This window comes from Colobus angolensis, unplaced genomic scaffold (genome assembly GCF_000951035.1).
Source record: "Colobus angolensis palliatus isolate OR3802 unplaced genomic scaffold, Cang.pa_1.0 Scaffold434, whole genome shotgun sequence".
In the NCBI taxonomy this organism is placed as follows: Eukaryota; Metazoa; Chordata; class Mammalia; order Primates; family Cercopithecidae; genus Colobus; species Colobus angolensis.
The window spans coordinates 3,164,623-3,190,484 of NW_012117755.1; the positions used below are offsets into that span (position 1 = coordinate 3,164,623).

At 38.2% G+C, this 25,862-nt stretch overlaps 1 protein-coding gene and 1 pseudogene across 2 annotated transcripts in view; one reads left to right on the plus strand and one right to left on the minus strand.

Moving 5' to 3' along the window:
- The window catches only part of DMD (dystrophin), a 2,170,472-nt gene that overhangs the window by 2,132,584 nt on the left and 12,026 nt on the right, over nucleotides 1-25,862 (plus strand). The window contains exons 74-76 of the mRNA XM_011957103.1: nucleotides 10,338-10,581; nucleotides 11,428-11,551; nucleotides 25,493-25,585. Of these exons, the coding sequence (XP_011812493.1) occupies nucleotides 10,338-10,581; nucleotides 11,428-11,551; nucleotides 25,493-25,585 (461 nt within the window). The remainder of the gene's footprint in view (nucleotides 1-10,337; nucleotides 10,582-11,427; nucleotides 11,552-25,492; nucleotides 25,586-25,862) is intronic.
- Nucleotides 21,308-21,938, minus strand: LOC105522563 (annotated as a pseudogene). Its single transcript, XR_001003466.1, has one exon. The product of XR_001003466.1 is annotated as a high mobility group protein B3 pseudogene (transcript).

Consider the following 25,862-nt stretch of genomic DNA (forward strand, 5'->3'; position numbering starts at 1 on the left):
GGTCAAGAATTTGAGACCAGCCTGGGCAACACAGGGAGATACCATCTCTACAATTTTTTTTAAATTACCCAGGCATGGTGGCTCACGCCTGTGGTCCCAGAGCCCAGGAATTCAAGGTTACAGTGAGCTATGATTACACCACTGCACTCCAGCCTGGGTGACAGAGCAAGGCCCTGTCTCAAAAAAAAAAAAAAAAAAAAAGATTCTTTAGTTTCTGTCATTGTAATAGAGGAGGCCATAGGATCATATATGGCAAGACTATATAGCAGTGCATGCCAGGGAGTGAAAACTAGGCCATCAAGCTGAATTTGTTGGGAGAACTTAAGACTAAGTCTAACTACACATGAAGGATTGAAGCTGGGACATACAAAGCTTAAAATTATGATTCTTCTAGAGACTGTTACGGTTTTTTGCTGACCACAGACAATGAAAGTTTGATATTTTGCTGCATTTGTCTGAAAATGGAAACACACTTTTCCCAATGGCCCTATTCCTGAGGACTAGACTTCTTCACCTCTAAAACCTCTCCAATCCTAGTTTTTCCTTTTGGCTGATGCTGACCAGCCACTGCCATTTTTGTCTTGGGTTTCGTTAGTCTGTCTTATTTCCAGTAATAAGTGGTTAAAATTTCTTATGAATTCTTCTTTTCTTGTGTTCAACTTTTGACTAATACATTTAGTCTATAGACAGTAATGAATTAGTACCTGATCAGGAATTTGTGAAAAACATCTCAGTTATTAAAGATTAAGAAACTAAAGCCAATTAATATTGTCATGTTCTGTCTCTTGGAACTTGAGCAAGATATGGATCTATGTGTCAAGGACATATCCAGAAAATAGAGTCCACGTAGATACATTAACCCTGTACCCTTGGTCCATCTATTTTATTTCAGCAATGATCCATGGACATATTATAATTTGACAGTTTCATCACATACCTAGCGAATTGGGTCAAATTTAGGAAATCTCATCCTAATGATCTTAACTCAGTGATTTCATTTTGCCCGGATGTTCAGCTGTGATAAACTTTACTAAGGCACAGATGATGGATGATACACAATAATTCCAAAATTTGGGGGTGGCTACAATATGGCTAGGGGCTAGAACTCAGGTATCTACAGGGCAAATATTGAGTGATTAGTCACTTTCTAAGCATTAGATATGCATATGTTCTGCCAAGCTCAGTAAGTCTGAGTAGATTGCTTTCATTTCAGATAATTTAAGTGCTTTCTTTTTATAGGAAGTTTTTAGCACATCTGAGGTTCTAAATCCAAAAAGTAAATAATATATAGAGAAAGAAGTAATAACAACAATAATAGTAACCAACATTTATTGAACACAGTGTAGGCTGGGCATGGTTCAAAGAAAGTTTGACATACAGAACGTCGACCATACTGGCTTAATAATCCTCCTAACGGAATTAGTACTTAAGTCAGGTGCCCAGCCTCAGCAAGCAGCAGAGGCAAGTAAGTCATAAAGCAAGGTCTTCTGAATCCAAGACCATCTCTCAAGCCTTGTTCTAATTCTCTCCTCAGCCATGGATGGTGAAAGGCACCACAAAGGCAGGGTGTCAAAAAGTGGCATTGTTCAACCTTTCCCCTGATAGGGCAAAACTTTTATTTTTTTCCTTTACAATCTTTGACATCTGTTTTAAAACGCAGATATCACTAGAAGAAATGACACTTTATTATAAAATCCTAGTAAAATTTAAATGTCTTACATAAAACCTTTATACTGAGCAAATTTCAGTAGGAAAGGGCTTGGAAGTAAGGCTGAATGTTTTAAAGGGGGACAGTGCTAAGAAATGATTAGAAACAAGAGCCCGGAGGGGTCCTGCCATTTTTACTGTTTTGCTTAAGGCTGACCTAAAATATGCATAGTCTTACTTCTCACCCTGTGAGCTTATCCTTATTAATGTCTTTTTCCACCTAGTTTAGGGGTATTTTTGACTTTGTGTTTGATAAAATTTTACAGTACAGCTTTAGACATCTTTATTGTAACTTTTTTTTGAAATGGAGTCTCCCTCTGTTGCCCAGGTTGGAGTGCAGTGGCATGATCATGGCTCGCTGCAGCCTCAACCTCCCAGACTCAAGTGATCCTCCCACCTCAGCCTCCTCCTCCTGAGTAGCTGAGACCACTGGCATGTGTCACGACATATCGCTAATTTTTTTCAATTTTTTTTGTAAAGATGGGGTCTCCCTATGTTGCCCAGGCTGGCCTTGAACTCCTGAGCTCAAGTGATCCTCCCATCTCTACCTCCCAAAATGCTGGGATTACAGGTGTGAGCCACTGCACTGAGCTTTATTGTAATTTCAAGGGCTCTATGAATTTCCAGTTTTTAAAATTCATCTTGCTTGCAGAATTTGTCTTTCATTAAAAAAAACTGCTAATTTGCTATATTTATAGCTGCTGTAATAGTTCTGTATGATTTACTACATTTTCCTGAATTTAGATTGGTGGATATAATTTAGCTGCTTTTAATATTATATGAGGGTAAATTCAGATTTCTTTGGATCTATTCCTTTTAGATGGGAATCTTTGTAGTTGTTCTGCTTTACAAAATAAGCCCTGTGTGTGCTCATGCTTTGGTATACAGTTAAATGTATGATACTGTTAAGAAAACACTAATCACTGGAAAGTGACCTTCATTTATTTATTTCATAAATATCATTATACAACTATATAATTACACATAGTAGGGAAGCTCCATTTAAAGAGTAGATGACTTACATTGAAATCATTTGACCTTTGTAAATTAGTATAAATTACACAGAGATTGTTGTAATGTTCTTTATCATATATAATAGTTATGATTGCTAGAGAGGCACTCATAAATCATTGCTAAAAGGGCTAGCTGCTTTCACGTTTTCAGCAGGTTGAGTTAAGGCAACAAGCCTTGCCAATTTGATCAATCTCTTATGTCCATTAGTTGGTTCGGAAGTTTTTTTGAGTGTAAATTTGTATGTAGACAACAGAGTTTATATACTTTATGACATAAAATTAATCAGATACATCTACATATTTATAGAATGGGGGGATTCTTAGCTCTATAGAGAATAAGAAATTAATAATGGATGGAAGACTTTTTTTTTTTTAGGATGACTGGCTATAGGAAGAAATTGTAGTGACAGAAGCCATGTGTAGTGAATTTGAATTAATGTTCCTTAGGGAACTACCAGAGAAATATAATTTACAAGATAATCAAGAATGTAAATAATAGATTCTCTGTGGAGTCGTCTGATCACTGACATATATTCATCTGTACTGAAATGACTTCATGACTACATTCTAACAGTTAGAAAATCATTAGGGATGAGATGTACATGTATACCTTCAAGAAAAGCAAAATATGTATTGGTAATAATATAATTTGACAGTCAGCTGTTAAAACGAGTACATTGTATACTTGTTAAACATTAGAAACTGGGCATGGTGGCTCACGCCTGTAATCCCAGCACTTTGGGAGGCCGAGGCAGGCGGATCATGAAGTCAGGAGATCGAGACCATCCTGGCTAACATGGTGAAACCCTGTCTCTACTAAAAAAAAAAAAAAAAAAAAAAAAAACACACACACACACACACACATTAGAGTAACTTACCTTGGAACATTGGAACAGTAATTCTGAGGGAACCTTGATCATTTATGAGAATGATCTCCCCTACATTAATACTGTGTCAAAACTAACATTATTGTATACCTCAAAAAGTATTGGCATAGATGTTTTTAAATATAAGAAAATTCAAATGCATAACTGATGAGGGCTAAATGGCTCAATTTCCCGACCCCTAACAAAATATGCCCTAACACAGCTCTGCGACTATGACTGCATTTATTAGAAAACATTTAGTAAAAATAATCTCTAGTTCAAACCCTCAAGCGCCAGTTCTTCTTGATAATTCTCATGAACATTTGGAAATACCTTTAAAGAGAATTTAGACTCAAATCAAAAAACTTTATTTCACTTGGTTGCAGGCCAAGATACCTCTTTTAACCATTTCTGGCTTTTAGAATCCTTATCATGACAGCTTGTCCTGTCTCAGAGCTTCAGGAGGAAAAACTAGTCCCTCAAAATCAAGTTTGCTGTTGAGCTTAATAACAGGTTTATGTATGTCATGTTTGTTTAGGAGAAAAGCACTTGTTCGACTCATTTAATCCTGGCCTGGTGAATTAAGGCCTGAATTAATACTGAGGGAACCTTGACTATACATCTACAAAATCAGTGTGTCCTGGTAGGCTTCTGATTAAGATAACATTAGCTCTTGCTTAAAGGCATCTTTCTCTGCTCCCACCATTTACCCAGTGGTAGATAATATATGGAGTGAAAAATGAAAAAGACATAGCTGAGCTTTAAAGCAAGATGAACATCTCTGTGGACCAGAAATGTGAAAGAAAAAAAAAGCAAAACAGGACTTCGTGAGTCGTAAGTGGGGCTAAATTTGTGGGCTTTCAGCTCCTGCTGTAGTAACAGGGATTAAAATTCTCCTTACAAGGTGGTGGCCCAGAGCCCCACAAAAACACACCTAGAGAGAGACACATACACATACACACTTACACTTAAAAGCAACATGAAAAGAAACATTTTGCTGCAGGGATCTACAGCTTATACGCAGCTATGGTCCTAATGCGTAGAGCCAGGGGAAGAGGCAAAGATGCACAGTTGGGAAAGAGAGCATCACAGCCTCGAAACCAGGACCTGAACCAATCTACCTACTGCCTGGCAATGAAATGAGCGATATCTCTGTATCACTCAATGTAGGAGCTGCCCACTACCAACAGATGTAGCTCTAAACTCTAAGCCCCTGGGTATGGCTGGGAGCAGCCATAAAACCACCTGAGAGAGAGAGAATGAATTTAAAAAGAGAGGAAAATAGAAAATACACACACGCAAGAATAACAGAAAATACACACATGCAAAACATCCCCTGCAAAATTTGTCTCCAAACCAGGATCCAAAATACATGAAGAAATGGGATGGCACCCCCACCCAAGTTAAATATCAAAAAATGAATTAGGCTGGGAACAGTGGCTCATACCTGTAATCCTATCACTTTGGGAGGCCAAGGTGGGAGGACTGCTTGAGCCTAGGAGTTTGAGACTAGCCAGGGCAATGTAGTGAGGTGCCATCTTTACAAAAAATAATTTAAAAAATATCAGCCAGGCATGGTGGTACATGCCTGTAGTCCCAACTACTCAGGAGGCTGAGATAGGAGGATCGCTTGAGCCCAGGAGGGTGAGGCTGCAGTGAGCCATAATTGTGCCACTGCACTCCATCCTGGGCAACAGAGTGAGACCCTATCTCAAAAAAAAAAAAAAGAAGATGAATTAATTCTAGAAGAAAGCAAAGTGATAGACTAATACAACAAAGATTTTTAAGTACATTTAAGATGCTTAGACCAGGTGCTGTGGCTCACACCTATAATCCCAGCACTTTGGGAGGCCGAGGTGGGTGGATCACCTGAGGTCAGGAGTTCAAGACCAGCCTGCCCAACATGGTGAAACCCTGCCTCTACTAAAAATACAAAAATTAGCTGGGTATGGTGGCAGGCACCCCTAATCCCAGCTACTCAGGAGGCTGAGGCAGGAGAGTCGCTTGAACCCGGGAGGAGGTGGTTGCAGTGAGCCGAGATCATGCCACTGCACTCCAGCCTCCATCTCAAAAAATAAAAATAAAAAGATGTTTAAAGGCATAAATAAGGGGTACCATTCACTAAAATAACAAGAAACTATGAAACAGAGATGGATGAAATATAACTATGTCTGAAGAAAAGATATCTTTGCCAAAAAAAACTAGTCATTGAAGTTACTAAACTCAATATACAGGATAAATTCCAGACTTTGCCCTGTCAGAGAAGGCAAGGGAATTAGAAGATGATGCTGAGAATATTACTATGCACAACACTCACAGAAAAAGGTAAGAAATATAAATGAGCAATTAGGAGAAATGGAGAATTGACCACAGGCTCTACAGTATACCTTACTGGAATTTAGAGGTTTATTTACGAGTGTATTTGAGAGGTTTCAGAAGAAGAGAATGGAGGAAATGGTAGAGAAGTAATATTTGAAGCTGTAATAGCGAGAATCTTCCAGAATTGAAGAAGGATGTGAGTCTTTAAGGAAATGTGCTCCCAAGAGAAATTTCAAACATCTGGGAAGGAAAGGAAGGCCTGCATTGAGCAATTGATATTCTTTACAGCTCAGCTTTGAGAAGCTTCGGCTGATTAAAATGAGCCTTTTCTGTTTTTCACTGGAAACCACCAAAACAGAAATGTAATGTGTTGTATATACTAAACCATGCCTCTTGAACAAGGGTACTTATAAATAAATCATAAAAGAAGAGCCTTGTGGACAACTAAACCCACAGGATCAAGACACCAAGGAAGATCTCTCTAGAAAAGGCAGTCTCCTGTCAGCACTTTTGTGAAAAATAGGTGGGAAGACAATAATGGCTTATTGTACTATCCTGAGGTCCATGTCTAAAAACTGTTTTCAAAAGGAACACCATGGATGACCCAATCTGGTAGAAAGAAAAATTTGAATAGGATTTTACATAAAAAGTGTTGCCAGTTAGAACATTTTGTTGAAGTTTTCTTGTAACGAAGAGGGAAAAATAGAAAGTAATTCCTATGGAATGAGACCTTGTGAACACTGGATACTGCTTCAAGTTCACAGAAACACTGAACCGATTGCCAGTTAAGTTGTCAGAAATTAGATTTAATTAATGTGGACAGTTACATACATTGGTGCACACCCAGAGGACCCGTGTGCAGAATCTGACTGAAGGTATACTTACTTTGATGAATCTCTTCTCATCATTGCTTTGTCAGATGAGATTGCTATGAAATAAACTATACAAACAACTACCCTTGAAGACTGATAGCAATAGGATTTCAATCAGTACAGATAGGAGATTCTATTTTGGTAGATGAAAAAGATCATACATTGATTTTCTGCATGACTTTAAATTCCTGGAAACCCTGTAATGTTAGGTACTGGGTAGAATGAAAAAAAATGAAGCAAAACAAAGAAAAAAACAAGAGTAGATTGGGTTTTATTTCTGCTTCAGTGTGGAGATCCAGCCTTCTGAAACTGAGCATTTTGGAAGACATGTCGTCCCCTGTGGAATGTTCATTCCGAGTGTGGGACAACAGAAAATACTTAGGAGACCTGGTCATGAGGTGATCTTGCTTTCTCAAACTGGACAATGGGAAAACTCTTCTTGGCTACTCACTACTTACATTTCGTGTCTTTTCTCATTGATATAGATCTCCCACATTTGTGGATAGGAATTTCTCTCACCTGATGAAATATCATCTGTGAACAACAGAAATATGTCATCTTATTTTGATATTTGTCACAACCAGAAGAAGGATGTCAAGAGTTGTAATCAGTCACTGGGTATCAAATATCAGAAGTGTCCTCAATTGGAATTGTATTCTCAGTAAATCCTAAAGCATTTGGGACCTTCACATGTGCTAATACTATTTATATTTATTTGGACATTAACCAAATATAACCAAAAGAAAGTGGAATAACCATAGAAACCTTTAAATGGAACAAAATTTATGGCAATAAACATTATTAGGAACAAACAGTATACTACATAGAAACAGTACAAGAACAATCAGGATCTTTTGTGCATCTAACTACATAGGTCCAGAAATATAAAAAGTGAGTTATGATAGAATTAAAAGGAGAAACTAACGAATCCATAATTATATTTCAACACTCCTCTAACAAAAATTGATAGCTACAAATAATCAAAAATTAGTAAAGATATAGACAACTTCAACAACAAAAGCAGCACACTATGTATTTAGAGACTCCGTCTTTCCAATGGAAAAATACGCATTGTTTCAAGTACTCAATGAACATTTTTAGAAAGTGACTATGAACTAGGTCACAAAAAGCAGTATTGCTAAATTTCAAAGGATCAGTATCATACAGGTATTCTCTGACTGAAATGCAATTAAATTAGAAATGCACTAAGAAGTGGAAATGGAAATATAACCACTGTGCTCCTAAATGACTATGTGTTAAGTTAAAAAAAAAAAATCACCGTAAGAATTACAAAACATAAGGCACTGAATTGAATCAATTGATGTATATAAAAATGTTTGGTATATAATTAAAGCGGTACCAAGGAAGAAATATATAACCCTACGTGTGTTCATTAAAAATAAAAAATAAATGACTTAATCATTCAACCTGTAAAGCAAGAGGGAAAAAAAAGAGTGACAAGTAAAACATTATTAATGGACATAAAATGAGACTACAGTAAGGAGCTTCACTGCGTTCTTGGATGTGAAGACTCAATTATTATGAACTTAGTTCTTCCCAGTTTAACCTGTGAATTCAGTGTAATTCAAACTCAAAATTTCAACAAGCATTTTCATAAAAATCAGAAAAATAGACACTAAAATCATGGAGAAGATCAAACGGGTCAGAATAGTTAAGACAATTTTGAGGAAAAACAAAGTGGGCTGAGAAGGCCTATCAGACATCAATTGATTTAAAATTGGAGAGTGGGATCTACACAGGGATATACAGATAGAACCACAGACTAGAATAGAGAGCTCAGAGTATTTATGGACACTTGATGTTTTGCAGAGGCATCGTTAGAAATCAGAGGGAAATAGAGGGACTATACAATGAATGAGATTGCCTTCATAGTTTATCCATGGGGAAAAGTAAAATTAGATCGCATGTTCACAGCAAGCATCAAAACTGATTCTGGGTAAAGTCCTAAATGTGAAAAACCAAATTTTAAACTTTAAAAATATAGGCGTAAAAAAAGATTTTCATGAACAAAACGTCAAAAGCAGAGAACATAGAGGGATATGTTAAAATGTACATATTTTATACCACAGGATGCCATAAACAAAGTTAAAGATAAGCTACACTAAGATAAGGGTAGGAGATCATATTTGCCATGCACATAACTAACAGTGGATTAGCATCTAGAACATATCCAAAACTTTAATAAGAATAAGACAATCCAGCAGGAAAATGGGTAAAGGAAGCATGAAAAGCCAGTTAACATGGAAGAAGTTTAACCTCACCAGTAATCAGGGATGTATGTGCAAATTAAAATGCACCCATCAGGTTAGCTAAAACTTAAATGTCTGATAACACCAAGTATTTGATGAGGAGGTGGGCCAAATGGAAAACCTTATTCACTACTGAAAAGAGAGTAAATTGGTAAAACCACCGATTTGTCACCCAGAGCAATTCGGTGACACGTAGCAATGTTGAAGATGTTGCTAAGATCCAACAATTCCACATCAAACTATATTCTGTAAAGAATCTCTTAAACAGGTATCCAAGGAGACAGGTATATAAAAGAAGTTCATTGCATCATTGTTTGTAACAGTGAAAAGTTATAAACAACCTAAATGTCCATGGACAGGAAAATGTTGGCATATTCAAGCAACAGAATAGTAATACCTTACAGCAGTTCAAATAGCAAACTATTATGTATCGACCTGGAGAAATCTCCAAAATGGTGTTGAAGGCAAAAAGCAACTCTTAGAATGGTATGTATATTCTTAAACATGAAGTTCTTAAATTTAAAGTTTAAGAACATGCAAAATAATGCCATTAGATTGAATCACATAAAATGGGTGGTTTTGTAGGTGAAAGAAAAATACAGCCAAACATCAGCATCTTTAAGTTCAACCTAATATTTGTCTATACATTCATGGTAACACTGGGCATGAAAATCAGTGTGGCATTATCTCCTTGAGGGCAGTGGGGAGGAGAGAATGGTATGGCGTTGAGGTGGGCATGTGAGGAAGCTTCTGCTTTGGCTGTTATCCTTTCTTTCTTCAAAAAACTTTTGAAGAAAATATGGCAAATGATAAACTTACCAAGGTGAGGTGGTAGGAACATGGGTGTATGTACTCCATCCTTATACATTTCTGTTGAAAATATCTGCTAATGTTTAAAGCAAACTAAAGTGTTGTAGAGGTATAAAATTTTTAATCTCATGACATTATAAAGAAATACTTACAAAGTGATTAAATCCTTTACTGCTTACTTATCTGAACATAGCACTCATGAGGCTTTTAGCATAACATAAAAAATTGAAAAGCATGGCTCCCTTCACACATCAGGCAAAAGCTTCACATTTTGTTTTGTTCTTTTAGCACTGGTAAGATTGTCATCATTAAAACCATTCATTAGTGCCTCTCTTTTGCTTGCTGTTCTTTGGTGGCAGTCAGATGCATCTATCTACCATGGTATATAAAATTTGGTGATGATATTCAAATTACTTTTTTTCTTCTTTTTCTTTTTCTTTCTTTTTTTTTTTTTCTTTTTGACTTCTTTGATGCCAATAGGAATCTGCAAGCAGAATATGACCGTCTAAAGCAGCAGCACGAACATAAAGGCCTGTCCCCACTGCCGTCCCCTCCTGAAATGATGCCCACCTCTCCCCAGAGTCCCCGGGATGCTGAGCTCATTGCTGAGGCCAAGCTACTGCGTCAACACAAAGGTCGCCTGGAAGCCAGGATGCAAATCCTGGAAGACCACAATAAACAGCTGGAGTCACAGTTACATAGGCTAAGGCAGCTGCTGGAGCAAGTGAGGAGAGAGATGGGATTTTTACAAACATTCATTTTCCCTCTTAAAACTAAACCGCAGAGAGCACTTTTTATAGGTGTAACAAGCGTCAATTCTTAAGTGCTTGGTATGTGCCTGGCAAAGTGATAGGTATCAAAGGATAGAAGTAGAGGAGATAGAAAAACTAGTGTGTCTTTTTCGTGTTTGTTCAATATTGTTTCCTACCAAAGTGGTTTTTTCTTGACCAATTTGAAATACATCTTGGGGGAAAAAACACCAAAAGGTTTCCACTAGTTCTCTAAAAGTGAATATTTCACTTCTTGAAATGGAACTATTTCATTTGCAATTAGTTATATTTTCTGGTATACCTTTGTGTTTTTTTCTCCTAATCCCTAATATTTAGTTCTTTAAGCCTCCATTGAAAACCTAGCAAGATACTGCATCGCCAGAAGACCTACCTGGACATAGTTCTGGCTTTCTGGGAATTTTACATTTTGAATTATGTTCTATCTTGTTACTTAATACTTCACAAAGATATGAATTTTCCACTACAGTTTTGAGTTCTCACATAGTGTCATCATTCTCACATGACCTTCTAAATCTTCCAGTTATTTAATGTAATGATTTATAGTCTCATTCCAGTGTAGCTCTAATTTTTTCTCAAATTTATAAGGGAGCACAGTTCAGATACAAAGACAGTATCCATGGATTATATCAACAGTGAAATATCCCAAATTAATCTTTGGGAGGGCTTCTAAAGTAGGAAGGGTCAAAATGTATGAGTCCTGAGTGTCTTTAATATTTTCATATTTATACATTTCTATGTTTATTGTGAAAAGTAATTCTGTTTTCTTTTGGATGACTTAGCCCCAGGCAGAGGCCAAAGTGAATGGCACAACGGTGTCCTCTCCTTCTACCTCTCTACAGAGGTCCGACAGCAGTCAGCCTATGCTGCTCCGAGTGGTTGGCAGTCAAACTTCAGACTCCATGGGTAAGTGTCCTAGCTACTCTCAGATTTTGTTATCTGAAGAAAGGTAGAGTCACATTATAGTGACATAAATGTTTGGCCATAGGTGTTTGACTCATTTTGGTATCAGGGAGCCACTGAAAATCATATACCAGGTGAAAAAAATCTAAAAAGAAAATTCTAGAAAGATGTATTCTGGCAGCTCTATCTGGCCCACAGAAAACTAGTATAGGTGAGAAGACCAGTTAGGAGGCAGTTGCCAAGGCCAAGATTCATGAGTTCTGAGGGCCTGCACTTGAGAGACGTGGGAGGAGAGGACTGTGACACTACTCTATAAAAATAGACTTGCCAGGGGACCGGGCGTGGAGGCTCACGCCTGTAATCCCAGCACTTTGGGAGGGTGCAGTGGGCGGATCACAAGGTTAGGAGTTGAAGAACAGCCCAGCCAATATGGTGAAACCCTGTCTCTACTAAAAATACAAAAATTAGCCAGGCATGGTGGCATGCGCCTATAGTCCCAGCTACTCAGGAGGCTGAGGCAGGAGAATCACTTGAGCCCAGAAGGTGGAGGTTGCAGTGAGCCAAGATGGCACCATTGCACTCTAGCCTGGGCGACAGAGCGAGACTCTGTCTCAAAAAAAAAAAAAAAAAAAAAAAGAGTTCCCAGGGTCTGGGGACCGACTGCAAATTTTACGGAGAGGAATGAAGGGAGAGGATTTAGTTGGAAGAAGATAGTGAAACTTTTGATTGTGGACATAATGTGTTTGAGAAATTGACAGGTCTTCTAAGTCACGTCCCAAAAGAAATTAAGATACAGATCTATACCTGAAGTAAGAGGGCAGACTGGAGAGATTTGAGAATGAGTTTCATCGAATTGATTGCTGAAGGGTGTGAGATGAGAAGTCTATAAAATCTATAACAGGTGCTTCAATCCAGTGCCTTGGGGAATAGTAAAGGATGGAATAGTAAAGGATGGGTAAGTAGGGAGTTTCAAGGAAGATGTGATGACAAGGTGAAATGCTAAAGAGAGCTCAATGGAAATTAAAATAAATCACAGTCCATTGGGTCACTATAAATGCATTGGGTAATTTTGAGAAACCATTTTAGGCTAAGAGAAGGGAAGGTGGAAAACTTCTGTTGTTTCAATGAAATGAAAGACTAGGTAATCTTAAAATGAATGAGGATTAAGGAAAGTGAAGACAATTTTGAAACATTACCAAGTAAGAAGGAAGCCTTAGGCAGAAGTTGGATGAATTTGTTGAGGAAATGGTCAACATGATCTGTTCTCATTCTTAGCAACGTTCTCTGCCTAGGACTAGGTTCTAAGAAAGGTGGAACTGATAAGGCATAAATGATCAAAGGTCAAAACGAGAGTAGGGCATTTTACAGTGGTAATGAATGGCTAGGACAGGGGTTGCTAACCAGCTACTCGTTGGTTTTTCCTGCTGTGTCTGGCTAGACAATAGAGGGTTTTATGAAGGCCACAAATACTTGGTCCCTTTCCCTCATTTCTCTTTCTCTGTAAAGGCCCAGTATGAGTCAGCTCCATCCTCTATCCTTACTTTTCCCTGGGTCCTAAACTGGTTATACTTGGTCCTCTCAGTCTTACCTCACAGAATAGAAAAGACCTGTGACTCATTGATTCTGTACACTTACAGCTCTATTGCCTGATATGATGGTGTGTTCAGGAATTCATTTCATACTTGAGCTCCTCCGTGAGGGTAGAATAAAGAGAGGCAAAGTGCCTTAACCAAAATGGATAGGGCAGAAAGGAAAAGTCAAGGGTGTGGGTGAGTTTTATGGTGAAAAATTTGGAGATCACAGTCAGGAAAATTCAAAAGTTGGATATCATGGAAGTAAAATACTTTCAAGCAATTTATACATCTAAGATGGTGCCTCCCAGTGAGCTGCTGAAGATTTTACTTGGTGATCACTGAGGGGTAAGGAGTGCAGTTCATGGAGTTGATGAGACCAACGTTGCAGAGCTTATCAGCAGAGGGGTGAGGTCCTTATCGTGACGACAGTGGTAGATCAGGATGGAAAAGATGTTGAAGAAGATGGATGAGGGCTCTGAGGAGGTGAGCATTTCTGAGGAAAGAGACAGGGTGGCTGAAATAAATGTGATGAAGTTCAAGAACCTGGAGCAGTGGGAAGAGGCACATTCTCCTCTGGAGAAGCCAAACCTTGTAGGAAAGCCAGGTTTTGATTTTTTTGAGAAGGAAAAGGATATGTTTGAGGTTGTTTTCCTGAATTTACTACAGCTCCATGATTTAAGGCAACCTCTGTGTCACATTCTCCACCTGAGATCTGACTATAGCTAATAAACTGTTGGGATTGGAAATGGTAACACACTACATGAAAAACTATTGTATGCATTTGCAAAGTCGGTAAGTTCTGAAAACAACTGAGCTTTAGTACCTCTTGTTATTTTTCTACTTCAGGATTTTCCCCCATTTTTAAGTAAAGCGTATGAAACTAAGTCAAATATTTTAGTGGTGAGATTCAGAGCCCTGGGTGCTTAGAAGCATTGATTATTTAGGTTGTTAACAATGGGGATTAGGCAGCATACCTGTTAAAGCAGCCAAATTAAAATGCACATTAGGATGTGGACCTGATGATCTGTGGAGCTAAAAAGATCATGATAGAACTGGATACCAGGACAAAAGTGCTATATTCCAATGGCTGAGTTAAGCTAAGAGATAACTTGCTTGTATAAAATGGATAAGCTGTGTGGTTAAATTTGTCCTCTAAAAGAAAAGACTGAATTCAAAGGTACTTTTTCTTGAACTGTGTATTAGTCTGTTTTCACATGGCTATAAAGAACTACCTGAGACTGGGTGGGTAATTTATGAAGAAAAGAGGTTTATTGCCTCAATTCCACATGGCTGGGGAGGCCTCAGGAAACTTACACTCATGGGGGAAGGGGAAGGGGAAGCAAGGCCTGTGCTACATAGCGGCAGGAGAGAGACAACAAGGGGGGAACTGCCACACTTTCAAACCATCAGATCTTACATGAACTCACTATCATGAGAACAGCATGGGGGAAACCGCCCCCATGATCCAATCACCTCCCACCGGATCCCTCCCACAGCACATGGGGATTACAATTCAACATGAGATTTGGGTGGGGACACAGAACCAAACCATATCAAACTGCATAAGCTAACTTCATTTAAAAAGGAAAAAAACCTTACCGTCTTCTTGAAGGATGCACACAGGTGTTTAAATAAATGCAGTGTGTATCCTCGTGCTTTGAAGGTTTGAGATATAAGGCTGGGATTTGCTGAACCACATTCTGGAGAGAGCTGCATTCTTTAAATATGCAACCCCGACGATTGATTTTCTTTTAAGTGAAACATGAGACAAGTCATACTAGGTGATGTGTCTAAAGAGTCAACATATTTCCTCAAGCCATGAAATACTTATCACTGAGTCTCTATGTACCATTTGTGTTCTGTACAATTCTTACTGAGACAATGTGCTAATGAAACTTACATTCTATTGAAGGAAGCAAATACAGAACAAAATGGAAATTAACAATGTTTATCCTCTATTGGCTTTCATGGGCTCCATACACAAATCTACGATGTCCGAACAACCAGATTACTGTTTTGTGAAGCATTTTATATTTTGTTTATTTAAAAAGTAAACTGTTCCTTTGCTTTTTAAAAAATAAAATTTATCATGTACCTTTGAGGTTTATGACATAATGGCTCCCTAGCTTTTTATTTAGAACAATTTCAAACTTATGGCAAAATTGCAATTAATTCAACAGTTTGCCACATTTGCTTTATATCTATTTATGTACTTTTACATTCATGTGTTGTTAAATGGATTGCATATATTTATTTAGATTAACATGTATATCTGTATTTTAACGTATTTTTATATACTGTATGTGCTTATATTTTATGTGCATATTTAATCATATTCATGTGTGTATATAGTTTGTTGATTTTTTTTTCACTGATCCACTCAGTGGTTACGTTTCATACATAACACTTCACCCCGAAACACTTGAACATGTGTCTTCTAAAATGAAAGATATTCTTACATAAGCACAGTTATCACGCTCAAAAAAGAACAATACTGTTATCTAATGTAGAACTTAAATTCAAATACCTCCAATTCTGCCAATTAATATTCTTTATAGCGATATTTTTCATTCAGGATCAATGAAGGTGCAGCTTTGCATTTTGTTATGTCCCTGTAGTCTCCTTTAATCTGAAGCACTTTCCCAGCCTCTTTAAATCTTTCATGACATTGATATATTAGAAGAGGTCGGGCTAGATGTTTTGTAGAGTGTCCCCCAATTTGAATTTGTCTGCTTGTATCCAAGTGATTGGGTTCAGGTTAAATGTTTTATGCCAGATTACCATATAGGTAAGGTATCCTCAGTATATCACATCAAGGTTTTCCTCAAGATTCTCCATCCCCTTCACCCTTCTTCACTCTCCCTGGGCACTCTTTCCATTCTTTGGCTTCTGCTATGTTGACAACTCTTAAGTCAAGATTTCCAGCCCAGACCTCCCACCTGAGCATCTTCTGGATAGAATTATAAATAAAAATAGAGCCCAATCTGAAATCCAGATCAACCTTTGGAACATCTCTTCCAATTTCCCAATCTATAAAAAGTCATTTTCTACACATTCTTCCTTTACCTGCCTTCCTTAGCTATGTTCCACCACCATCAATCCAGTCACCAAGGTCAGTCTGTTTTCCTACTTATAAAAAAGATCAAAATTTTTCAATTCAGCTACTTCTACCCAAATTTAGTCCTCATCATGTATTACCTGAACAGACAATATGAATACTTTCCTAATTGGTTCCTCTGCCTTTGGTCTCTCTCCCTTTCTAAGCTATCTTCCAGATACTTCAGTTCCTCTTCTGCCATTCAAATGATATCATATTATTCCCCTCCATAAGCATTTTATGCCTTCTGTTTGACAACAGAATAAATAAATGTGCTCTTTGGCCTTGAGTACATTATGTTCTTTACCTGAAATATAGCATCCTTTCTTTTCACTCAGTGAGTTTTCTTTTGGAACTTAATCATGCATTATATCGTTCTGGTGGTGTTGGTGGTGGTGTTGTTGCTGTTTCTTTTGTGTGAGACGAAGTCTCGCTTTATTGCCCAGGCTGGAGTGCAGCGGCACGATCTCGGCTTACTGCAACCTCCACCTCCTGAGTTCAAGCAATTCTCCTGCCTCACCCTCCCGAGTAGCTGGGATTACAAGCCTGCCACCATGCCTGGCTAATTTTTCTTGTATTTTTAGTAGAGATAGGGTTTCACCATGTTGGCCAGGCTGTTCTTGAACTCCTGACCTCAAGCAATCCACCCACCTCAGCCTCCCAAAGTGCTGGGATTACAGGCGTGAGCCACCACACCCGGCCATGTTTTCAGGCAGTTACTAGTACTTCTTTCTTCTGCCTACAACTCCCTAGAACTTAAGCTCCTTAAGGACAGGATATAAGTCTTGCTCATTGTCATTACTATGTGAGAACACTCTGTGCGACAATCAGTAAAGTGCTTATTGAGTTAATTTTTTGGAAATCAAGCACAATACATTCTTGTGTACACATGGAACAGCCCACACATTTAAGATATTTAGCTTTCACCACCATTCAAAACCGATCAGCTGGTAATCAGCACCAACATTGTACACCATAATATATTAAAGATGTTACACACAGAATTTATGTGTGAAATTGAAAGCATCTGTCCTATATCATGAGGAAAAAAATTAATTGAAGCCAAATGTTGGGTATTGGATAAATCGTTGTGCTTTTTCTTCTAAAAAATACTGGAGAAAGGCAGGAAATACACAAGTAGTAAGATAATAACACATCAAGTTGGAAACTGGTTAAAATCCAAAGAAAAATGTTGGTGGGCGTATTTGCTCATACACAGTCCCCTTTATAAGAAAAAATAATTTCTTGTACACAGCTCCTTTTTTAAAAAAGAGAGAATAATTTATTTAGATTCAGACAGAATCACAGGAGTGATTCTTGTGTCTATTCTGCATAGGCTGCATAGGTTCTGGCTAAAATCACTTTTTAAGTAAATAGAACCATTATCAGCATTTGAATCAGAGAAAGGGAAGTGAGTCAGATGGCATATCATCCTTTCAAGAAAGGGATCTGAAACCATCGTTATGTTTCAGAAGACTGAAGAATATCTTGCCATGGCAAAGCATTCCTTTTCTTTTTTCTCAGATTAAATTCAGTCATCCGACTTATTTTTTCTTCATTTCAGCAGTGATTAAAGGAGACTATCATACTGTGCTGTATCACGGTACTGTTTAACTTTGACTATGTCTTTCCTTATTTTAAAAAATGTTTCAGTGATTTATTTGGACCACAATCAGACAAGCCAAGAAGACTAACTAGCTAATAATCCAAAAAACATTATTTTTCTTTTTATTATTTCAATAGTTTTCAGGGAATAGGTAGTGTTTGGTTACATGAATAAGTTGTTCGGTGGTGATTTCTGACATTTTGGTGCACCCATCACCTGAGCAGTGTACACTGTACCCAATGTGCAGCCTTTTATCCTTCACCGCACTCCCACCCTTCCCCCCGAGTCCCCAGAGTCCACTGTATCATTCTTATGCCTTTGTATCTGCATAGCTTAACTCCCACTTATGAGTGAGAACATACAATGTTTGGTTGTCTATTCCTGAGCTACTTTACTTAGAATAATGGTCTCCAACTCCATCCAGGTTGCTATGAATGCCATCATTTCATTCCTTTTTGTGGCTGAGGAGTAGTCCATGGTGTGTGTGTGTGTATATATATACACACACACACGTATATACTGCATTTTCTTTATCCACTCGTTGGTTGATGGGCATTTAAGCTGGTTCCATATTTCTGCAATTATGCATTGCGCTGCCATAATCTTGGTATGCAAGTATATTTTTCACATAAGGACTTCCTTTCCTTTGGGTAGATACCCAGTAATGGGACTGCTGGATCAAATGGTAGTTCTACATTTTAGCCCTTTAAGGAGCCTCCATAGTGTTTTCCATAGTGGTTGTCGTAGTTTACATTCCCAGTAGCAGTGTAAAAGTGTTCTGTTTTCACCACATCCACACTGACATCTATTATTTATGTGTGTTTGTGGAAATCACCTTGGAGTAGAGTCAAGTTTAAGTGTTAAAGAATTGCCATCCATTGACACAAAAAAAACTTGTTTGCAGTGAGGTCACATGACTGGCCCTGAAATCTACACAGAGGAAACAAAAACACCATTTCAAATCTCTCCATTAACCCTAAAATAATATATTTCTCTTCATTCTTTTTGTTTATACTTTAGGAGTGGGAGGGGCCTTAGCACCTGTCTGAAGGGTAGATGAGGACTGCCTGCATCATAATCACCTGGAGGGATTATACAAAATGAACATTTCCAGGCCCAAGCCCATTCCTATGGAACCAGAATTCTTGGTGCTGGTGGTGGTGGGGGGTGGCAGTTTGGGGAACTTATAATCTACATTTTCACAATTTTTAAATATTTATTTATTTTTTAAAAGCAATAATAAAATCATTATGTTAATGGATATTGCATATCATATGAAAAAAAATATATCATCTCAAACAACAAATAATGTAATTTAAAGTCTTTTAGCAGCCACATTTTAAAAAGTGGCTATTTTACATTTTGACTATCATTTTATCATTTTACATAGTGGTATCACTTTACATTTTTGCAAATCTCTTTAATATAATATTAATATTAACAGAGGACAGCTGGGCTCTTTTCTGCTTCTGCATTGCATCTGTTATGTTGTTTTGTCAAAGTCTGACCTCATAGAGATATGTAGTTGAAAAAAAAGGGGGGGGTATTTTAATAGCATTTTCAGATCATTGTGAATTTTTTTCTTTGCAATTTCACCAAAACTGTATAAGTAGCAATTTCTTAAAGGATAATTACAATGTGAAATCTGAAATCATATAATTGATTATATCATTGCCTATATCATTATTATATTGTTACATTAAAATATCTACCTGGAAAAAAAAAGAATTATCATCAACTAAGTTTAAAATCCCCCAAACACTAGCAATATGCTATTTGAGCAGGCAGTGAATCCATGAAGTAGGGATAAGGGCTGTGCAAGTCTCTAGTGTGAAATTGGAACTCAATAAGTATTTTCTTGTTGAATAAGTGAAAAAAAATGAAAAGGTGTTTTTGTTTTGTTTTTGGTGATGAGGAGCTTGTGATGACAGGTATTATTGTTAGAGTCAGAAATATTTTGGGGTTGCCAATTTATGGTTTGGCTCTGTGTTCCCACCCAAATCTCATCTCGAATTGTAATCCCCACGCGTCAGGGGAGGGACCTGGTGGGAGGTGATTGTATCGTGAAGAAGTTTTCCTCTATGCTGTTCTCGTGATAGTGAGTGAGTTCTCAGGAGAGCTGATGCTTTTAAAAGTGTGTGACACTTCCCCCTTCACTCTCTCTCCCCACTTCACTCTCTCTCCCCGCTTCACTCTCTCTCCCCCCTTCACTCTCTCTCCCCCCTTCACTCTCTCTCCCCCCTTCACTCTCTCTCTTTCTCTCCTGCTGCCATATAAGAGGTGCCTTGCTTCCCCTTTGCCTTCCACCATGATTGTAAGCTTATAATCATGAGGCCTCCTGTGGCCTCCCCAGCCATCTGGAACTGAGAGTCAATTAAACCTCTTTCCTTTATAAATTACCCAGTCTCAGGTAGTATCTCTATAGCAGTGTGAAAATGGATTAATACTACACCTATTATGTTGTAGCTACATAGTGTATTATTAGACAAACCATAAATATTGTATCTGGCTTGTTTGATGCCCATAATAGTGTATCAGTCAGCTGTTGCTGCATAACAAATAACCACAAAATTCTCAAGTTGCCTATTTCTTGTTCATGCATCTGTTGTTTGACTGAACTTTTGCTGGCACTCAGCTGGACTTGACACCAAGTTGTGGTCTGGGTTCAGATCTGTTCAACATGTCTGTCATCCTTCTTGGGCCAGCAAGCTACCTGGGCCATATGCTTCCTGTGCACATAAGCACAAGAGGGCAACCCCAACCATGCAAAGACATTCTAAGCCTCTACTTTTGTCATGCCTGCTTACATTCCATTTTCCAAAGCAGGTTATGTGGCCACATCCAAATTCCCAGGCCAGGGAAGAACTGTTTTCCCAGCTCTTGTTCACTCTGCTTTATCTACATTGGATTTCTTGCTGTACTTGAGCAAGCCAGTCACACTCCCCTCTCAGAGTCTACATTTGCCAGTCCTTCTGTGTGGAGCACTTTTCCCTCAAATACTTGTGCAACTCATACCCTCCAGTTCTTAAAGCTTTTGCTCAACTGCATCTCATCAATGAGGACTTCCAAGACTCCACTTTCTGATGAGTCTCATTGTCCCTTGCTAGCCCTCTCCTCAGAGTGTTCATCACCACTCAACATACCTATATAGTTTACTTATTTACTTGTTAAGCCTGTGTGCCTCCATAAGAATGCGAGTTTCACAGAGAGAGTGTCTGGGTGGGGTTTGTTTGCTTATTGATATATCGTCAGTGAACAATAGTTGGATTTTAATAAATATTTGAATAAATAAATTAATCTTACTGTTTTTAAACTTTTGTGGTTTTTAAAAGGCATTTTAAAAATCTGGGTTAGTATCAAATATTACAATGGTATTACTTTAACTTCAGGTTTCATTTAGCTGTTTTAACTTTTACAATATATTCTGACACAGAAAATATTAGGCATTAAGCATTTTTCTTTTTTTTTGACAGATAGTTTCTTTATTCATCCTCCTCCTCCTCCTCCTCTTCCTCTTCCTCCTCCTCTTCATCCTCCTCTTCATCTTCCTCTTCAACCTTTTTCCAGGCAACTTTAGCAGGACCCTTTGCACCATCAAACTTTCCTTTCGACTTATAGTCAGCAACATCCTTCTCATACTTCTCCTTCAGCTTTGCTGCCTTAGTGATGTAAGGCTGCTTTTCACTGTCATTTAAATTATTCCACATCTCACCCAGCTTTTTTGCCACATCTCCAATAGAGATGCCAGGGTTTGTGGATTTGATCTTGGGGTGGAATTCTGAACAGAACAGGAAGAATCCAGACGGTGGCCTTTTGGGAGCATTAGGATCCTTCTTCTTCTTGCCTCCCTTAGCTGGTCCATAATCCTTCATTTCCCGATCATACTGCACTTTATCTGCCTTTGCTATTTCATCAAATTTAGATTTCTCTTTCCCAGACATTGTCTTCCACCTCTCAGAGCACTTCTTGGAAAATTCTGCAAAATTGACAGGGAGCTCTGGGTTTTTCTTCTTATGTTCTTCTCTGCACATCTGCACAAAGAAGGCATAAGCAGACATCTTGCCCTTTGGTTTCTTGGGGTCACCTTTAGCCATCCTGACTGTATTGTTCGCTAGTCTCGCATTAAGCATTTTTCAATGAGTTGACTCACTTCTACCCATGCACAGATGTGATGTCTGATTTCGATTCTTAAAAAGAGATGAGCCTGGGCGTGGTGGCTCATGCCTGTAATCCCAGCACTTTGGGAGGCCGAGGCCAGCAGATCACGAGGTCAGGAAATCGAGACTCTCCTGGCTGATACGGTGAAACCCCATCTCTACTAAAATATACAAAAAATTAGCCGGGCATGGTGGCACGTGCCTATAGTCCCAGCTACTCAGGAGGCTGAGGCAAGAGAATCGCTTGAACCCGGGAGGCAGAGGTTGCAGCTAGCTGAGATTCCACCACTGCACTCCAGCCTGGGCGACAGAGCACGACTCCATCTCAAAAACAAAAACAAAAACAAAAACAAAAACAAACAAACAAAAACAAACAATGAGTTAAAACCATCTTGAGAAATCGTGAAAATATTGAGAAAAGAAGAAAACAAGATTATATTCTACTTGTTTTTATACTACCTAGAATGTAATAGGCACTCAAAAAATGTCTGAATGGATGCAATTATCACTGCTATAAAAATTTTCCATTAAAGCAAATAAGCCAATTTTACATTTGTATTATACTTGGACACTCATATTGAAGACTCACAGAGAATTTATCTGGAAAGATAAACTTAGCTGACATCATTAGGTTTATACTTTATAATTTGATCTTTGAAATAATTCAGGAACAGGAATGCCAGTCACTTCATTGAACTGTGCCTGAATTTTAACACAGTACAACTGAGTTCCTAGAGCTCCAATATGATGTAATTAAACTGTCAGAAATATTAACATCGATGTTCATGAGCGTCGTTCTTGGTTCTGATTTATTCAGTAAGGCATACTTTCACTAAAGTGGACTTACTGTCATTAAAATGCCTCATGTTTCCCAATTCAGCAAAAATTTGCATCAGTAATGGAACAGAGAGATGTAATCAGCCCTTCAGTTGTCAGGATCTTGATCCTCTTGGTAGTATTTCATTCATTTCATCTTCACCAGATAATGGTAGTTTAAAACTGCAAGAAAAATGAAACTAAAAATACTGAATTTCACTTCTTTTTCTAAAGGCATAAACTTAAGCAAATAGTGCATGTGTGTGAGGGGGGAGGAAGAGAGAGAGAAAGAGAAGAGAGAAAGAGTTTGTAACTATTCCTTTTCTGCTTCGTGACCTTAATTCTTCAGCACCTGTTTCCTGTACTTGATATTGCAAAGAGGTTTCCTGTGGTATGTTACCAGGAGACTCACATAGTCTGAGGCTTTTTAATCTACCTTACGTTCTTATCCCTCCATTCTAATAAAAATATGAAGCCTCACATCCACCTAGAATATGATTTTGTCTTAATGGTTAGCATTGGCAGTGATTCTTTTAGCTTCGGCTGTATTAAAAAAAAAAAAAAAAAAGGAATACATGCAGGATTATAATCATAGATGAAAATCCAAGTGGCATAGACCAAAGAAAATGACAAGCATATTTAAGTCATTTACTCACTGGCTTCCGAAGCAGTTCCAAGTCAGATGTAAACCTGAGGTTGTCCCTAAGCAAGTTCATTATGGTTGACTTGCTAAAGCAAGGTCTTGTTTTAGATGGACGTGACAATGGGCAAAACAAATAGAGCTTGAATAGAAGTTATTTTCACTATTGGAAGATTGTATATTATGAAAAATTACTTTCAAAGGACCTTTAATTTGGTTTGCACCTAAGAAATTTCCCTTTTACTTGCAAATGCTGTTTGAAGTGTATTTATTTAACACATGAACAAACAATGGAGACACAGATCCACAAAATCTACAAGGAGACTTCCAATCCCAGTGAATATCATCCATCCATAGGTGTCTTTGTTTCCAGATCATCATTCTCTCCTCACATAAACAGTCAAAACTTTTGTAATGTCTTCTTTATAAAACCCAAAACATAATTATGATAAAGTAGTCCCAAGTAACAAAGAGGAAAGGATTATAACTCTCTGGTATATGCCATATGTACAGTTTTTAGAATATTCATATTTCATGACCTATATAGGACACACACTATTTTTATTTCTATTACATTGGAGTTTAAAGGTACTTGAGTTTCATTTGTATTTTTGGTTAAATGTCAAAAGAAAGAGTGAAGAAAAGACCTCAGTGTCTCAACTCCCTTCTTACCTTCATGAAGTGATTGCAAAGTGTTCAGTTCTTATTCTTTTGTGTTGAGGAGACTGCACTGCAAGTGTGCAGTAATACTTATTTTATTACATAGAACAAAGTTTCACATTTGTTAATGGGGCACAAAAGAGAGTTTGTCAGTTTTACCTTTTTCCATTGACTTTTTTTTATTTTTTTTAATTTTTAGATTTATTTTTATTTTATTTTTTTGTTTGTTTGTTTGTTTTAAATAGAGACAGAGTCTCACTGTGTTGCCCAGGCTGCTCTCAAATTCCTGGCATCAAACAGTTCTCCCACCTCGGCTTCCCAAGGAGCTGGGATTACAGGCATGAGCGACCACATCCAGCCTGTTTTTTACTGAAGTATAATATTTGTACATATTTATGGAGTACATGCGATATTTTGTTGCATACACAGAATGTGTAATGATCAAGTCAGGGTATTTAGAGTATTCATTATCTCATGTATTTATCATTTCTTTTTTTTTTTTTCTTTTTTTTTTTGAGACAGAGTCTCGCTCTGTCACCCAGGCTGGAGTACAGTGGCCGGATCTCAGCTCACTGCAAGCTCCGCCTCCCGGGTTTACGCCATTCTCCTGCCTCAGCCTCCCGAGTAGCTGGGACTACGGGCGCCCGCCACCTTGCCCAGCTAGTTTTTGTATTTTTTAGTAGAGACGGGATTTCACCGTGTTAGCCAGGATGGTCTCGATCTCCTGACCTGGTGATCCGCCCGTCTCGGCCTCCCAAAGTACTGGGATTACAGGCTTGAGCCACCGTGCCCGGCCTGTATTTATCATTTCTATGTGCGAGGCACATTTCAAGTAATTCTTCTAGTCAGCTTTTAAAAAGTTACGCAGTAGGCCGGGCGCGGTGGCTCACGCTTGTAATCCAAGCACTTTGGGAGTCCGAGGTGGGCGGATCATGAGGTCAGGAGTTCGAGACCAGCCTGGCCAATACGGTGAAACCCTGTCTCTACTGAAAATACAAAAATTAGCTGGACATGGTGGCACATGCCTGTAGTCCCAGCTACTCGGGAGGCTGAGGCAGAGGAATCGTTTGAACCTGGGAGGCAGAGGTTGCAGTGAGCCAAGATCGTGCCACTGCACTTCAGCCTGGGCAACAGAGCGAGACTCCATCTCAAAAAAAAAAAAAAAAGATATACAGTTTTTTTTTTTTTCTCCAAGGGTAATGATATAGATAAACTACTGTATGGAATTCGTCCCTTTAAAGAATTATTTCCTAATTACTAATCTTGAGGAGTTTTTTTGTTATTTATGAGCAAGTGAAATGAATTTATAATGGTGTTAAAAATGTAATTATGACCCTTTAATATCTGTTTTGTATAAATGTAATTTTCCATTATTTGTTTTTGCTTTTATTAAGGTGAGGAAGATGTTCTCAGTCCTCCCCAGGACACAAGCACAGGGTTGGAGGAGGTGATGGAGCAACTCAACAACTCCTTCCCTAGTTCAAGAGGTAAGCTCCAATACCTAGAGGGGACTCAGATTTGCTGGGATCAGGCCACTCGCTTCCCTACCCAACTGGTGTGTGTATTTCCATCTGGAAGCCAACACGCGGTATCAGAATGGCAATTTGGGTCCATGGTGAAAAGATGTGATTTGTAAGTGTGAATTTCTGGTGTAGAGTATTCTGAATTCAAATACCTGTGAAGTCAACATGTTTCCAGAAATAAGAATACCACCTTCTATTTGTCAAGTATTTTACTTGCTTCACACATTAGTCTGAAGAGTTA